Here is an 18,239-nt window from a genome sequence, read left to right as displayed (position 1 = left end):
ATGGCCTGCTGTGTTCATCCAGCTCTACACCTTGTTATCTCAGATTCTCCAGCATTGGCAGTTTCTACTATATCTATATGTTTGTTGCGCCTGGTTTGAGAGATGGTTAAAAGATTAAGCATTTAGTGCCATCTGCTGGCTGTCTAGAAGCTGGGTAAATGTATTGCACAAACCACTTTAAATTTGTTATTTGATTTTTCAATTAATTCATGCAGGATTATTTAAAACCAGATCAATATTTCACTTGGAGTAAATTAAAGAGAAATGTTAAGAATGTTAACGTCTTGGGTTTAATCAGTGAAGGAGTCTGTAAAGAACAAATGGATACCTTTCAGAAAAACAATTGGAGAAAAAAGGAGCAAAACATATATTTTCAGTGACACCACCAAACCGGTGATATATTTTGGAAGAGTAGGCAGAAAATGGCTGACATGAACAGACATAGCCTCACAAATAGTCAATGAAGTGAACAGCTTGTTAATCCTCAAGACCTTTGGCTTGGCATCCAATTGCAACTTGGAGCAATGTTCTACTCTAAAGTCTTTTAATAAAAACAAACTATTGTATCTATTTTAGTGGTTGCAAAGTAAGAATGAATGAATCCTCTTTAGTTCTATTTTATACTGGATTTTAGCTGGATAGGCTTCTGAAAGAAACTATTTGATCATTTTTGAACCCTGACTGCAAGAGGTTTTACTTGAACGAAATCTCCTCATGTCTGTGTGGGTTTCCTCTGGGTGATCCAATTTCCTCCCACAGTCCAAAGGTGCGCAGGCTGGATGGATTAACCACGGGAAATGCGGGGTTACAGAGACAGGGTAGGGGATAGGTCTGGGTGGGATGCTCTTCGGAGGGTCAGTGTGAATCAGTGGGCCGAATGGTCTGCTTCCACACTGTAAGGATTCTATGAACTTGTGAAAGACTTCTCTGGGTGTTTGTTTCTTGTGATCTGAGCCTATTTGCTGTTGTAAGCACTCCTCCTTGGGCAATATTTATTCAGAGTGACACGGGTCTAATCTGCTGACTGGTGAGCCGGTACAAGCTCTGCATTGATTACTTTTGGGAAGGATGCCAAACTCAATGTGAATCAGGTAACTTACTGGGCAGTAGTAGATTCCTCCAGGACCAAAGGCCCCTCGCTGTGCTTTGCTCCACTATTGGATGCACTGAGTACTGGGAATAACGCACCCACCCAGGTGCGTGTTGATAAAAGGGAGCATTGGCAACAAAAGCAAGGGCATGGCTCGTCACCACTGGACCCCAATCTCCTGATCTGGGCTCTCTCGATTAGGAACAGAGTGCCTTTGAACCCTTTGGTAATCTGCAAGCAACGCTGACAGGATTTACTTTTGGAAATTCCTGCCAAGGTGAGGTCGTTAAGTGGGCATTAACTGGCAGTGAGGAAGGGTCTAGGCCCGAATCGTCAGCCTTTCTGCTCCTATGATGCTGCTTGGCCTGCTGTGTTCATCCAGCCCTGCACCTTGTTGTCTCGGATTCTCCAGCATCTGCAGTTTCTACTATCTCTGCTCAAAACTCTTCCTGCTTTGACCACCCTCTGTGTGAAAAGGTTGCCCCTTAGCTCCCTTTTATATCTTTGCCTTCTCACCTTAAACCTATGCCCTCTAGCTTTGGACTCCCCTCCTGTGGGGAAAAAGACCTTGGCTATTCACACTATCTATACTGCTCATAATTTTATAAGCCTCTATAAAGGTCCCCCCCTCAATGTCCAATGCCCCAGAGAAAATAGCTCCAGCCTATTCAGCTTCTCCCTACAGCTGAAACCCTCGATCCCTGGCAACACCCTTGCATCCTTTCAAGTTTCACAACATCTTTCCTATAGCAGGGAGACTAGAACTGAACACAGTATTCCAAAAGTGGCCTAACCAATGTTTTGTACAGCCACAATATGATATCCCAGCTTCCATACTCAATGTATGGGCCAATAAAGACAAGTGTACCAAATGCCTTCTTCAGTATCTTGTCTACCTGTGACTCCATTTTCAAGGTTAGAAGACATACAACATCAGATTATGGTCAAACAGGTTTATTTGAAATGTCAAGCTTTCAGAAGATGCTCCTTGGTCAGATGATGAAAGAGCAGCAGCTTCAAAAGCTTGTGAATTCAAATAAACCTGGTGGACTATAACCTGGTGTCATGTGACTTCTGAATTTGTCCACCCCAGTCCAACACCGGCACCTCTACATCATGTCTACCTTCAAGGAAATATGAATATGCAACGCAAGGTCTCTTTGTTCAGCAACTCACCTTGAACCCCACCATTAAGTGTATACATCCTGCCATGATTTGCCTTTCCAAAATACAACACCTCACATTTATCTGACTTAAACTCCATCTGCCACTCCTTGCCCTATTGGCCCATCTGATTTCTTCTAGGCCCTTCCTTCTTCAAGATACTCCATAAAATGTTACTATTAACCACTGCTCTTATGGAGTAGTGGTAATGCGGAGGGTGGCACCCCCCCCCCCCCCCCAACCCCACACCAAGAACTAAAACCAAAACACCCAAAGAGGAGCACCTCGCCTTATAATCTGTTAAAAAGGTGTGAAAAGTGATGTAACCTGCCTTTCAGCAACTTCTAGTGGTTAAATAAAACAGATCCCTGACACTCACTTTACATTCAACATGTACCAATTTATTTATCTAACTCTAAGAGTGAACAAATTAAATTATTAACAAACTGAATAAACACCTTTTAACTTCTAACTATTCCTGAGGGCATGCTGTTCCAATAAATACAAATCATACTTACATAAAATAAAATTTAAAAAAAAAATAGAATTTAGTGTCTCTAAGTTACAGCTAGGTCACGTGCCTTCGAGAGTAATCTGTGTCTTCTCTGACAAATGTTCCGTGAGGAATATTAGTTAGTTGTGCCATTGATACCATTGATTTAGATGGTGCTTTTTGATAAAACTTAGAGAAGACTGTGAGATCCAGTGATTCTCTCGAGTGCTGAGAGCAGTTAACTCTGGTAGATGGCAGCTTGCTCTCCTGTCTTTGCCCCTTCTTTTATACCCTTGCCAACATATCAATATTTATTACAACAGGATTGGTCCTATGTTGTCAAAACCATCATAATTAAATGTTTACAGGTTTTTTGGTATCTAAGTGCCTGGTTCAAACTGATTGGCTAATTTCAAAACTTATTGCCCTAATAACAAACAAAACTGCTGCTCGGCCTGCTGAATGTATAGCTTTTTGATACAAATGTTTCAATTCAAATGCTCTCTGTGCACCTACAAACCCACAAGCTACTACCCAGCCATTCATTTTGAATCTCTAAGCATAGAAAAAGCACACCATCTTTTAAAGGGACCAAGCACTGCTTTCACCCCAAGCATTTTACAAACACCAAATTCTAATACTCTGGCTCCCAATCTGCAAATACCTCACAACAAATATCACTGCCCTAGTCACCCAGAACACTGGGGTTAATGTTTCTGGGGACATAGGCTCAAATATTAATGTGGCAGATAGTGAAATTTGAATTCAATGTAAATCTGAATTTTGAAAGAAAGCTAACCTAATGATGACCTTGTAGGAAGGAAATCTGCCATCTCACCTTGTCTGGCCCACGTGACTCCCGGTATGATTCTTAACTGCTCTCTGGTCATGAATGTTGGCCTCACCAATGATACCCATATTCCATGAATAAATAAAATGTTTATTTTTCCCCCAAATCTATTCTTGTGTCTATGGAATGCTTTGGGGATTTTATGTTAAGGGTGATAATTGCAAGTTGTTACTGGAAGGGTTCAGTTCTACATTGCTACTGATCGCTGACAGATTTGTGCTCAACTTGTTGCGACTGTGTCTTGTGCCTCAATTTGCCTCACTCGCTGAATTGTCTCAATATTGAAAGCTGTTGTATTTAATGTCTGGATAGATCATCAAAGTAAATCAAGTCAGTGCACTGTGAATAAAACAGTAACACATTAAACTGGTCAGTTATATTCTATCTGTTGCAGTTCCAGGAAGGGGAGTAATTGCCTGTAACTTCCTACCCCAACCTCATTTCCTGCTGCACTTGTATGTATTCACTTGGTCACTTCCTCTCAGCTTATGGTTGCCATTACACTGTGGGACCATGTATTTTAAAATAATTGCAACTTGATTAAACAAGTAAAGAACTCAATTGTTTAATTATGTTTGGTTGCAGAGCATTTTCAGTAGGAAGAGCATTGGTTTGTTTTCTTTTGCTGTTTAATGGCCTAAGTTAAAGAACATTGTAGTGAAGACACAAAGTCTATGGCTAATCACAGGACAAATGAACCAATGCTTGTTATGGTTGGTTGGCTCGCCGAGCTGGTTTGTTGTTCCACAGATGTTTCATTAGGCTGTTGGGTAACAGCATCAGTGCAGCCTCCGATGAAGCGCTGTTGTGTTTTCCCGCCTGTTATTTAAACTCTGGTGTCCGTTGAGCTGGATTACCTCACTTACGGTTTTCCTTCCCAGTGGAGTAATATATAGGGTCTAGCTCTGTGTTTGTTGTTGGCTTTCTTAGTGGAGAACCAGGCCTCTAGGAATTCCCGTGCTTCTCTTTGCTTGGCCTGTCCCAGGAACCAATGCTTTTTAAAGTGGATGCAGCTTTTACTTAGGGCACAGTTCTGTATGTTTTAAACTGGTTTAGTTTTGTAAATTAATTGGCTTGAGAGAGAAATGTTGAAGTATATAGAAGGCCTTTGGGTATGCATGTGTGCACATGTACACACAATACATTGGTATTAGTTTCTGCAGTGAGCATTATTATCTTGACCTTTTTAAACTGGGTTGACTGAAGACACAAAATAATACATTCAATGTGCATTCTGTTACATCTGGAATACTCAATATATTAAAACAATATTTTATTGTATACACTGCATCAATTTTTAAGCAGCAGTAGCTTGTACTTGCCAGTTTTACTTCACTTGTCTTAAGCACTAGATTTGTGGGCAAGTCCAACATTGATAAATGGTTCTTTCAATTAAAATATATTGATGGACTTTGGGGTTTCTAATAACATTAAGATGTATTTGTTAGGAGATTTGAAACTATATTAAGTTACTATGAGTTGACATTACATGGTCTAAGGTAGGCACAATTGGCACATTATCAGTATGCAAAATAGTGGCATGCCAACCTGCAGATTGATATGGACAAGCGATTACAAAAGGAATGTTCTTACAAAGTGATGTGTATGTTTAAGAATGAATCAAGAGACATGCACAGGGAGCAGGGCCAGCAAGAGTTAACAAGAGGTGACTGCCAATGCTTCCGTGTACGAGAAAGAAACAAAAGAGAACAAGATGCTTTGCCCAATCAACCAGTATCACAAGCCGGTGTTTTGAGAAGATTGACTGAAAACCTTTGTTTTTATTAAGTGTCACGTATTTTGTACTTATGATAAATTTAATCAACTCTAAATCTGTGAAAACATACTTGTTCCTGGAATGAGTCATGTAATTAACCAGGATTATTTAAACCTCTAAATTGACTCTCTCAACTGTCTATAGTTACAACTAAAGTCTTAATAATTAAAGAGATCCTGAAAATCTTATCATTGTCTTGCATTGCAGCCATATTCTATAGTCATAGAGCACAGAAACAGACCCTTCAGTCCAACCAGTCCATACCGACCATAATCCCAAACTAAACTATTCCCACCTGCCTGCACTAGGCCCAAATCCCTCCAAACACTTCTTATTCAAGTACTTATCCAAATGTCTTTTAAACATTGTAACTGTACCCACATCCACCACTTCCTCTGGAAGTTCATTCCACACATGAACCACTCGCTGTGTTAAAAAAAAAAAAAAAAAAAAATTGCCCCTCATGTCTTTTTAATCTTTCTCCTCTCACCTTAGGAATATGCCCTCTCGTCTTGAAATCCCCTACCCGATGGTAAAGACAGCTTGTTTGTACTCCTCCATTTTATAAACCTTTATAAGGTCACCTCTCAACCTCCTATGCTCCAGCGGAAAAAATTCCAACCTATCCAGCATCTGCTTAAATCTCAAGTCGTCCATTCCCAGAAACTTCCTGGTAAATCTTATCCGAACCCTCTCCAGCTCAATAACATCCTTCCAAGAAAATGGCGACTTGACTTTTTCCAACTTTCCAAATTTCGATTCATGTGAAATGTGACACCCCGCCCTTTCTACAGCACTTGCTTCAGCTCTTGCCTGATAATAGTTCTATTATTTTATTTTTCATTTAGACTTCCTTTCAAAGTGTGTTAATACTTTTGCAGTGACAGTTCTATAGTACTATACTGCCATCTACAAGTGAAATAATGGAACAATTTAGCCCTGGGTTCCTTCAGCTCCATCATTTCAACAGATTTATTAAGCTTGCAGCTTCTGGCTATCTGTCCCAAACTGAATGTATAGAAAAGACCATAACACTCAGGAGCAGAATCAAGCCATTTGGCCCAATCTGCTCTGCCATTCGTTCATGGCTGACTTATTTCTCAACACCATTCTCCTGCCTTCTACCTCATAAAGGTTGATCCCCCAAATAGTCAAAAATCCTATCTATCGCTGTCTTAAATACACTCAATGACTTGGCCTCCACTCTGTGGCAATGAGTTCCACGGATTCACCACCCTCTGGTTAAAGAAATTCCTCCTTATCTTAGTTCTCAAGTATGATCCCTCTCTCCGAGACTGTGCCCTCAGGTCCTAATCTCACCTAAACAGTGGAAACCTCTCCACAACCATTCTATCCTGGTCTCTCGATATTCTGTAAGTATCAATGAGAATACCCCTCATCCTTCTAAACTTGGAGAACAGACCCAGAGTCCTCAACAGCTCCTCATATGACAATCCCTTCAATCCCAGGATTATTCTGATAAACCTTCCCTTCACTCTTCCAAGACCAGCACATTCTTCCTTCGATACAGGGCTCAAAAATGCTCACAATATTAAAAACACGGTCTGAATAGAGCCTTATACAGCCTCAGAAGTACATCCCTGCTCTTGTATTCTTGCCCTCTCAAAATGAATGCTTATGTTACATTTGCCTTCCTAATCTTGAGAACCTTCTATTAACTTCTAGAGAATCCTGAACTAGGACTCTCTCAAGCTCATTTGTGCTTCAAATTTCCAAAACCTTTCTCCATTTAGAAAATAGTCTACACCTCTTCTTACCAATGTGCATGACTTCACACTTTCCCACACTGTATTTCACCTGCCACTTCTTTGCTCACTCTCCTAATCCAAGTTCTTCTGCAGCATCCTTGTTTCTTTAACACTACCTGTCACTCCATCTACCTTTGTCATCCGCAAACTTACCAACAATGCCCTCAGTTCCTTCATCCAGATCATGAATGAATAACATGAATAGTTGCGGTCCCAACACTGACCCCTGTGGAACTCCACTTGTCACCGGCTGCCATTCTGAAGAAGACCCCTTTATTCCCACTCTGCCTTCTGCCAGTCAGCCAATCCTCTATCCATGCCAGTACCGTGGCTCGAAAACCATGGGCTTATTTAGCAGCCTCCTGTGCAGCACCTTGTCAGAGGCCTTCTGGAAAACCAAGTAGATCACGTCCACCAGCTCTCCTTTCTCTAACTTGCTCGTTACCCCTTCAAAGAATTCCGAGACTTGTCATGCATGACTTCCCCTTAACGAACCTGTGCTGACTCAACCCACTTTTACCGTGCACTTTCAAGTACACTGCAATTTCATAATTAATTGAGGACTCTAAAATCTTACCAATGACTGGGAGGTCAAGCTAACTGGCCTATAACTGGTAGCTAACCACCAACTTCAAGGGCAACTAGGGATGGGCAATAAATGCTGGCCAGCTGGCAACATCCACAGCCCACAAAAAAATGAATATATAAAAAAATGTTCAGCCTTCCTCCCTTCTTAAACAGGGGTGTTACATTAACCATTTTCCAATCCTCCGGAACCCTTGTTAACTCATAATTCCTGAAAGAGCACCACCAATGCCTCTCCAATCTTCTCAGCTACTTCCTTCAGAGCTTTGGGGTATAGTCCATCTGGTCCAGGTGACTTACCACCTTCAGACCTTTGAGCTTCCCCAACACATTCTTCTTGATGAACATTGCACGCACCTTTGCCCCTGACTCTCGAAGTTCTGCTATGCAGATGTCTTCCACCATGAAGACATGCAAAGTACTTATTCAGTTCCTCTGCCATTTCTTTGTACCCCATTACTACTTCTCCAGCCTCATTTCTTTGTACCCCATACTACTCTTCTTCTGTCCAAAAAACAAAAGATGGACGAATGGACTATTTGCAGAATTAGAGTGTGTCTCTGGACAGCGAAGAAAAAAGTCACATTTCCAGTTTTATTCCTAGACATTTAAGAACCTTTATGGTACGATTCCTGTTATATCTTCAGCAATTTCTCTTTTGTTAAAAGAAGTGCAAATTCATCTTTCTGTAGCAGTCAACTTGGCTCAGGGAATGGAGTCACCACAGACTGAACGATATTCTGTGCTATAACCAGTCTGTTTTGCCTGTGCAGTTTCTTCACAACAATAACATAGCTAGATTCAATCCTCCATGATTTCCACACAGCCCTGCAAGTGACTTTTTCTTCAGGTGTTTATCCAATTTTCTTTTGAAAGCCAAAACTGAATGCTCTCATTCACTGCGTAGATTCTACTCACCCCCACCAGTTATCTACCTGTTTGCCATTTTACAATTAATGACAAAAAGCCCATCTCTGGTTCTCAAACCTTCCACTGTGGGAACAGCTCCTGTGCGTAGATTCCTGAAGCTTTATCACAGCTCCTTTAAACCTTCTCTGCAAAAGGAACAATCCCAACTTCTCCCGTCAATCCATCCCACTGAAATGATTCAGATGAGGGAACTAAATATAAGATCTCCAAGCTTGCAGACCACACAAAGTTCAGTGGGAGAGTGAACTTAAGAATGCAGAGATGCTCCACTGTGATTTGACCAAGTTGAGAGACTGGGCGAATCCACGAACAAAGTTTAAATGAGAATAAACACAAGGCTGCAAAAGCTTTGGTAGCAAAAACAAGAAGGCAGCTTACCTAAAGGGTGACAAATTAGGAAAAGGGGAGGTGCACCAAGACCAAAAAGTTTCCTCAAACACCAGTCACTGAAGGTAAGCATACATGTGGAACACGCAGTGATGGAGGCAAATGGTATATTGGTCTTCATGGTGAGAGGATCATTTTCTTGATGCAATTCTATACATCCTTTGTAAGGCCACAGCTGGAATATTGTTTGTGATTTTTTTTGTCTCCTTATTTGAGGGAGGATAAACTAGCTACGGACAGAGTGCATTGAAGGTTTATTAGACTAACTCCTGGGATGGCAGGACTGATATATGAAGACTCTGGATTGGGTAGGACTATTCATTGGAGCTTAGAAGAATTAGAGAAGTTCTCATAGAAACTATAAAATTCTAACAGGACTAGACAGGGTAAGTGCAAGACAGATGATCCCAATGACCAGGCTGTCCAGAACCAGGGATCATGGTCTAAGGATACAGGTAGGCCATTTAGGGCTGAGATAAGGAGAGAGAGAGTGGTCAGCCTGTGGAATTCTCTGCCATAGAAAGCAGTTGAAACCAAAACATTGAATGTTTTCAATAACATGTTAGATATGCTTGCTTGGGCCAAAGGGCATAGGGAGAAAGCAGGAACAGGGGACAGAGTTGGATGATCAGCCATGATCATAGTGTAAGGCAGAACAGGCTTGAAGGGCTGAATGGTCTGCTCCTAAATTTCTAATGTTTTTAAGTCTGACCTCCCTGGAACCAATTCTTTTAAATCCTCATCCTCTCTTGAACTTTCAGATCCTCCTCAAAGTGCAGAGAACAGGACTGGGGGCAATTGTCCAGTTGATGCCAAATCTGTGCTTCCTGAAGATTCTTCATAACTTGTTTTTTTGTAATGGAGTCCTCTAACCTTGCTATAGGAAGGATGTTGTTAAAATTAAAAGAGCACCGAAAAGATTTAGAAGGATGTTGTCAGGGTTGGAGAGTTTGAGCTAGAGGGAGAGGCTGAATAGGCTGGGGCCATTTTCCCTGGAGCATTGGAGGCTGAAGGGTGACCTTGTGGAAGTTTATAAGGTCATGGAGGGGCAATGGATAGGGTGAACAGCCAGGTCTTTTTCTCAGGGTCAGGGGAGTCTAAAACCAGAGGGCATAGGTTTAAGGTGAGAGGAGAAAGATTTAAACAGGATCCAAGGGCAACTTTGTCATGCAGAGTGGTGCATGTATGGAATGAGCCGCTAGAGGAAGTGGTGGAGGCTGGTACAATTATAACATTTAAAAGGCATCTGCATGGGTACATGAACAGGAAGAGTTTATAAGGATATGGGCCAAATGCTGGCAAATGGGACTAGATTAATTTAGGATATCTGGTCAGCATGAACTAGTTGGACCGAACGGTCAGTTTCTGTGCTGTACAACTCTATGACTCTATTTAAACAAAAATCACTTTTCAACCTTGCCAGACACCTTCAAAGATTAACGTACATATAACCTCTATGTTCAAAGACCCCTTTAGAAATATCTTTGATTTTCTATTGCTTCCCCTCATGCTTTGTACCAAAACATATCACTTCTCTGTATTGAACTGTCTCTGCACGTGCCCATCCATTCCCTCTATCAGTTTTTCGCTGTCCTTCACCATATCTCTAAGTGTTATGTGCACATTTTGAAATTACATCCAACACATGAGTCTAGACAATATTAACAGAAACAGTAGTCTTTGTGCAGATGCCTGGTGAACTATATTCCAGTAAGGTTTCTTTCTACTGCACAGACCTCTGAGGATAATGAGCAGTGATATCCAGAGTTGGAAATCGACGCACTGTCACGTCCATTGGCATATGGAAACCTCCGAGAGGCTGTGTAGCTAAGAGGGAACATTGCAGATTGATCTCAATGTACTTTCATCCAGTCTGAAATCATTGCTTCACTAGTCCACAGTTTCCTGTCACTCAACCACCCTACGAGCCTCATTTCTTTTGTTTTACTTATCTGGCAAGCATATTCTATGCCATTTTATCAAACATTCTTAGGGAGTTTATATACACCATATCAACGCTCTCTATTCACTTATCAAAATTCTCATTCAAGTTTGTTAAATACATGCAGCCTTCAACAAATCATGCTGGCTTTCCCTAATTAATCCACACTTATCCAAGTGACTGCAAACTTATGCTGGAGTATCACCCCAAAGTTTTCCCACAATCAAGGTTAAAGATACAAGTCTCTAGCTTCAGGGTAACCCCAGCTTGTACACACATTTGAACAACTGTACAACATTCACAGTTCTCCAGTCTTCTGGCACCAGTCCTGTTCCTCAAGACAATTGCAATTTTATGGTCAGTTCCTCTGCAGTTCTTACCCATACCTCCCTCAGTATCTTCGGAAACATCTCATCTAGTCCAGGGGAGACTCCAACTTTTAATTACAACTGGTCTTACTAACGCCTCCTCTAAAAAGTGAGCAAATATAACGCATACAAAAATTGAAGTCTTTGTATTTTAATTATTTTACTCACAGGAGAAAATCCAGGGAGCAATGTGTCACTGGATTAACAATCTAGAGTTTGACTTCAATTCCCACCATTGGCTCAAAATTTGACTTTGTTAGGGAATGAAACCTGCCACCATTGCCCAGTCAAGGTTACATGCAATATAATACTATAAAAAGTGCAGCATATTCTAAACTGTTCAGAAAAGTGGCCTAGAAAGAAAGCAAAAAAGATCAAACTACTAAGTACCTTCACTGCTTGGATTGGTGGTTTGGGAAAATTCCCACAATCATCTTTCTAAATGAGGCATGGACAATGAATTCTGGCATTTAGAATAATATATATTGAATCCTTAATTGTTGTGAATTTAGACAAAGCTTTGCACCATAGTGAACACATGAACCAGCCAGAACATAGATATGGCTTGAAATTCAGAGACACAAAAACAGTTTCTTTGCACAGTAGTGGAACCAGTAGTGGGCAGTTTCTGATTATATAAAAAAGGAGTATTTATTAACAAATACAGTTTTAACAAAAAAAAAAAAGAGCTTTAATCACTATCCAAGTACAATGTAAATGGTATACTACTTAAAACCAGTAAGAAAGGCTGGCACCCGAGCTTTCATCTTCGTGTCTTCAATATTTCATTGAGCTGACGCTACAGGGTAAAAGCAAATGCAAATTAGAATACTGCACATTTATTCCACACCTCTTCCCCAAAGCCCACCTGCGCACTCAACAATATTGAAATTAAGAGAAATCTGAGTGACATCATTCAATTATACAAGCAATTATTCAAGTTGTTCATTCTTTAATACACGTGTTATAATGGATTTCAGCACCCTACGTTAGCCAATTTGCCGGAACTGATAAGAATGGAAAAAAAAAGGAGGAAATCTTCATAGTTCTAGTATCTGACCTCTTAAGTTCCCATTCTTCAAGGATATATTTTGATACATGACAATCAGATGTTTTAAAAGCAAGGTCCAATTGCGGAAATTGCTAAATTCATGGCCAGGTTCATGCAAACTCAGAAGCAGTATTTCTTTATGTGAAGAGAGAAAGAGTTGCTAATGGGTCAACCTGTTTATCTCAGAATTCCCTGAAGTGTGGAAAAAACTAACTTTACAGACATGCACTTGGAAAAGTATTTGTTTTCTCAGGCACTTTAACTTCAACAAAGTAGACATTTAATATTAAAGACAAAACTGTTGAAACCCAAAACACTGGTAACTCAACAAACTACAGTGCAAGTTTGTTAGAATGTGGTTGCAGGGGTCTGGAAGACAAAGGCCGTGTCATCAACGAACAATGGATGAATAAATGCAAGAACAGTGAGCCGATAGGTACATTGGAGTCAAGGTGAGGGTGGGGGGGCGGAAGCGAGAGGACCCAACAAACAACCAGCGAGTGCGCGCGAGCGAGAGAGAAAAAAAGAGAGAAAAAGAGAGAAAGAGAGAAAAAAAAAAGAAGAAAAAAAAAAAGGAGAGAGAAGTTGAGGATAAAAGGTAAGGACACCACCTCCCAATGGGGGAATCACGTTAGTAACATTTACCCTCATTTGGGAGCTATAAAGATCCACGTGCTACAAGAAAATTCACGGTAAGCCAAAAGCTCAGCTGAGAAAAATAATACTTACAGATAGTTGCTCAAAACTTTTAAATGTCCTGTCATCCAGTTGAGTAAAATCTGTATTGTTTATTTTGCTGGCCAGAAGTTGAATATTCTAAATCATAGGAAAAATTTGATTCAGTCTTCACTAGAACCACAGGATGCTAAAAAATCTCATTTACACATTGAGAAACTGCTAGAGAAATGATGATGAAAGCCTTCAAGTCTGCTCAGCTCACCTGTCCATCCTGAGTTGGAATATTGATGGTCATTTCTTTGGGTTCAGCCAGTGGGCTTCCAGAAAAACTATATACACGCTCCCCCACTTTTCGTAAGCGCGTTGTCGTCTTTGGCAGTCTATTTACCAAACAGATGGTCTCAGCTACATAACTATGTTTTTGAATGCTTTTGTACTAAAACAAATCTTACAGGGAGGGAGGGTAGAGGGATATTTCACATCTTACAATTAAATTAATAGAAAAAAAAGGGGGAAAAAAAAAAAAAAAAAACTTTTCACACCAAATGTTTCTGTTCAGATACCAGTATATAAAGTTTCTTCAGCTTACAATTCATAGAAACTTCAATATTACTATTAAATAGATGAACTCTTAATAAGCTGACCTTGAATCAAATTTAGGTGTTATCAGTGGTGTGGGTCCCCATATATCACTGTTGCTTGTAGAATGTAGGCCCTTCGTTCGGCTGTTCCTGTATAATCGAACAAACAATATTTTGTGAAAAGTCAGAGGGGAAAAATTTACTTACCCATTTCCAGACACCAAATCAAACCTAGTGCTTGACAGATGTATACATACAGGAAATTAAATATTTCAGACTATAATTCAGATTTCACTATGAGCTTTTCAAAGTTGTACCTTTTGTTTGGAAAATTTGAGAAAAATTAGCAGTTCACTAACACGACTGAGTACTGCCACAAACGTGTGTATTCCTTTATCAAAGTAAATCAAAGCAGGTGTCAGTTATAAGGCAGAATCATTCCATTGTCCAATATGATCAGAGCCAAACATTTATACTACTACAATTCTTCAATTTTGTTACTGCCCAAAAGTCTATAAGCTTTAGTTTTGGAAATAATTAAATCGACAGTCTGTTGCCTTCAGAAATTCCTGACCTTGGAATGAAGAAATTTCTCATCAGTCCAAAATAGCTGACACTTAAACCCTGAAATGACAACACCTTGCTCTAGGATGCTACAGCCAGTGGAAACAGCTTATAAGCATCTATTTACCATTGAGGAGATTATTGTCAATAATAAAGTGGACATCACAGCTTTGAAACAAACCTGCCGAGCATGTGATGACACATTTTCTCTAAAGGAAACCCTGTCACCCCTCCAATTTGATTATGTATTCCATCTATTTGCCCCTCATAGACTATTATGGGACTGCTGTGGTTGTAATCTTTAAATCATCATCATCATCATCAGAGTTCAACCTTCCTCTTAATTTATTATATTCCAAGTTTATTGTCCTATCTTAATCTCTCCCATCACCAGAGCTTCCCAACACACATTCATGGCCATCAACTTTGAACTTGCCATCATACATTGCCTCGTCCTTCCACCCCCTTCCCAACCTTTGTTTTCTGCCCTGGAAAAATCATTTAACTCACTTACAACCGTAGTTTCAAAATTTCTAAGTGCCCAGCCTTTGGTCCTCCATTCACAATTTCTTCAACTACTGATCTTGTGTACTACATTCTCCCTTCCACCTCGGATGACAGTCCCCAGTTAAACTATTACCCTGGCTATTCCACTTGGTAGTCTTCATCTCTAACCGCAAATGCAAGGGATGCAGACTTCAACAGATTTGATGTGGAGGACAATTGGTTTAGTCACTCAGATCTGGCTGGACTATATAAAGTATGATTGGATCTTGCTCTTAGCAGCCAAAACTGCTCAATATTCCAGGATCATCTCAGAATGCCAAAGTTGAGACCATTTGGTCAACTGTTATTATCGCTTTCCTTCCTCCCTTTCCCTCACTCACAGCCACATTTCATGACATGCCTGCCAACCCTACTCATGAACTCAATCGTCCTCTAGGTTTTCCCATATCTATTCACCCTCTTAGAGTTCAGATTCCTCATGACTACAACTGACCTACTGCCAAGCATCCCTTTCTGGTCCCAGCATTAGCTGATATTGTGAACAGCTCTCCCCTCTAAGGTACTGTCTTCTCTTTCATATCTGTTATTGTCATCTATCCCCTTAGAATGCCAAAGGGTTTTTTTTTAAATTAATATCCCACATCCAATGTTCTTTTTCTCTTCAAAGTTCTTGATTGTGTCATCACCTCTAAATCTTTCCTTCCCTTATTGCAGTCCATGTTTCAAATCAGACTTGCATTACCAGAGCAATTTCAAGAAGGCTCTTAACTTGTGTGACTCTGACAAAGTCGAACTATCTCCCAAGTTCTTCACATCCTTTCTGTAGGCCTTGATATAATTGACCCTGGCTTTATCTTCAGTTTCATTCCATTGTCTTGGAGTGGAATTACAGCAGGATATTTTTGCAGTCTTCTGTAACTAATCCAGGGTGTATCTTCTCTTCCTGCTTCTGCAGGAGTCATTTATTCTTTAAACTTCTGACTGGCCTTGCACATCCTACCCTTTTTACAATTCCGTTTCAGCCAAAACTCCATTACCCTTATCCCAACTCACATTTTTCCCACTGATCTCTAATCTTCTCTAGAACTACACCTCACATCTGTACGTCTCCATTTCTAGCCTTAAACACTTGGATTTGATTGTCTCACTGCTGTTGATGATGCTTTCTATTGTCAAGTTCCCAAGAACTGGAATTCCCTCTTTTCCCCTTTTAATCTGCCCATGTTTCAACAGTGAATACGTTTCAAAAAGTGATTCATTAGCTATTTAAGCATTTAATGTCCATTTATGAAAAAACTATGCAAAGGCAAATTTTTCTTTAAGACGTCTTTTAAAACATACAAACAATGCAAATGGTATGTTGAAATTTATTGCAAGAGGCTTAAGGACTGTGGTAAAGATGTCTTGCTTCAATTGTATAGAAACTTAGTGACACAGCATCTGGAGTAGTATGCAATTTTGGCCTCCTCACCCAAGATGTATTAGCTACAGAGGTGTAAAGTGGAGATTCATCAGACAAATTCCTGAGGTAACGGGATTACCCAAGGAGAAGTGATTGAGGAAACACGGTCTGTATTCTAAAGAGTTTGGAAAAATGAGAGATCATCTCATCAAAACTGACAAAATTCTTTAAAGGCTATACAAGAAGCAATGGTGGTTTCCTGGGGTGGCTGGATGAGGGAATTCTAGAACTAAAGGATACAGTCTCAAAATAAGCATATAGGACTGAGATAAAGAGGAACTTCTTTAGAGGATCTTTGGAATTCTCGATCTTGGAAAGCTGTGAAAGTTCAGTCATCAAGTATGCTCTAGGTAGACATTGACAGATCGCCAGACTCTGACATGCAAGATATAGGGATAACACAAGAAAATAGCACGGAGGCAGATGATCAATTATGAGCTAGAATGTCAGTGTAGACCACAGGGGACGAATGGCTTACTTATATTTCTACACACCTTTTTGAAGCCACCTGCCCTAAAATCTTACGTGGCTTGATGCCAAGTTTTGTTTTGCAATGCCTCTGAGCATTTTATTACATCAAAAAAATTATATAAATGAGATACAAATACAAGTTGATTTTCTCCTTTAAGTTATTGCTTGCACATCATGGAAAAAAACATTGGATTTCTGAGGAAAAACTGCACAACCAATCATGTCTCAGAACTTAAAACTAGTTGGATACAGTTTTCTGATATTTATTAACCCTACCAGTTTATCACTCCACATCAACAAGATTCATATAAGAGATATGGTGAATTGCCTTTGAGAGCTTTTCACTATTTTTAAATTATGAAAATTGAAGAAGTTCCAACAAAGGTGAAGTATCTCTGTTGCCAGATGCTGGACCGTAACAACTAGATCTTAGGGACTGATCTTATTTACATCTTTATAAACATCTTTCTTGTTACCTACTATTATCTTTGTACATGTACATTTAGCTAATAACAGGGAATTTTTCCTACATATCTACAGTAGTTTTGAACTAAACTAACCTTCATTTTGTTTAAGCATAAAGCTGTGCTGCTGGTTATTTTTAAAATTGAAATAGTCAAATCCGTGATAGGTTGGTGCAAAGGACGGACATGCGATAGGTAAAATGTACTGCAGTCAGCCATAGCTCAGTTGATAGCACACTCAGCCAATGAATCACAAGGATTCAGGTTCAAGTCCCACTAAATGGCTTCAGCATAAAAATAAGCCTGATATTCCAGTGATATATTAAGAGAGTGCTGTATTGTCAGAGGCGCAGTCTTTTGATAAGATATTAAACAGAGGCCTCATCTGACTACAAGATGTTGCAAAAGATGGCACTACTACCAGGGAGCAGCACAGTCAATAGTCAATCTGAGTGCAGACACCATCCTCACTCCTCCGAGTGAGACAAAGGCCAAATGAGAAAAGCTGGGAATTTGGTTCAAAGTGGGAAACTAGTCAAAGGGAGATAGAGGTGCTTTAACAAAGGTTTACTGCAAGAAGCAAACTCTCCAAAGACAGGGGAGTGGGAGAGGATTAAAAATTGCAGATCCATTACAACCATGACGTGACCAATGCTCCCTTTGGGTTACACAAATGCAGCGTCTCCAACCAGCTGATGTGTGGACACACTGACTTTCAATTCTAGAAGGCACCTCCACGTATGGATCTTGAAGATCTGTGCAGCAGCAAGAAAAATGAGAGAGAATGTAGAACATGGTACAAATGCAGGCAAAGCAGCTGACTGGCAAGCAGAATTGATGACTAATTCTAGTCTCAAAAGTAAGACCCCAACTTCTGTTTAAGTTTCTGGTCTTTTTTCAAAAATAGCTTAAGTACAACATTTAATTATATATTTAAAAAGTAACAAATTGTAAAGAGCAAGGAATCTAGAGCAATGAATAAATAAATTAACTCAAATAGGACAGTGATGGCAGGACAGATGATGTGCTGCTGCTGCAGTAGGTGGAAGCTGCTGGACACCAGAATGATTCAGAGTGAACACATTTGTATGAAGTATTTGCAGCTT

The 18,239-nt window shown here is 40.0% G+C and overlaps 1 protein-coding gene across 2 annotated transcripts in view; it reads right to left on the bottom strand.

Annotated features, from left to right (window-relative positions):
* Positions 1-11,672: 11,672 nt before the first annotated feature.
* cdca8 (cell division cycle associated 8) overlaps positions 11,673-18,239 on the bottom strand; it is a 32,319-nt gene continuing 25,752 nt past the window's right edge. Inside the window, exons 9-12 of one of the 2 annotated variants that reach the window (XM_048613164.1) lie at positions 13,729-13,815; positions 13,347-13,464; positions 13,136-13,222; positions 11,673-12,154 (exon numbers count right to left, since the gene is read on the bottom strand). In XM_048613164.1, the coding sequence (XP_048469121.1) occupies positions 12,119-12,154; positions 13,136-13,222; positions 13,347-13,464; positions 13,729-13,815 (328 nt within the window). In that variant the 3' untranslated portion in view covers positions 11,673-12,118. The remainder of the gene's footprint in view (positions 12,155-13,135; positions 13,223-13,346; positions 13,465-13,728; positions 13,816-18,239) is intronic. The other variant, XM_020518735.2, reaches the window with a different exon arrangement.

The sequence above is a fragment of the Rhincodon typus genome, chromosome 27, assembly GCF_021869965.1.
Source record: "Rhincodon typus isolate 14 chromosome 27, sRhiTyp1.1, whole genome shotgun sequence".
Lineage (NCBI taxonomy): Eukaryota > Metazoa > Chordata > Chondrichthyes > Orectolobiformes > Rhincodontidae > Rhincodon > Rhincodon typus.
This window is presented reverse-complemented; position numbering and strand designations above follow the sequence as displayed.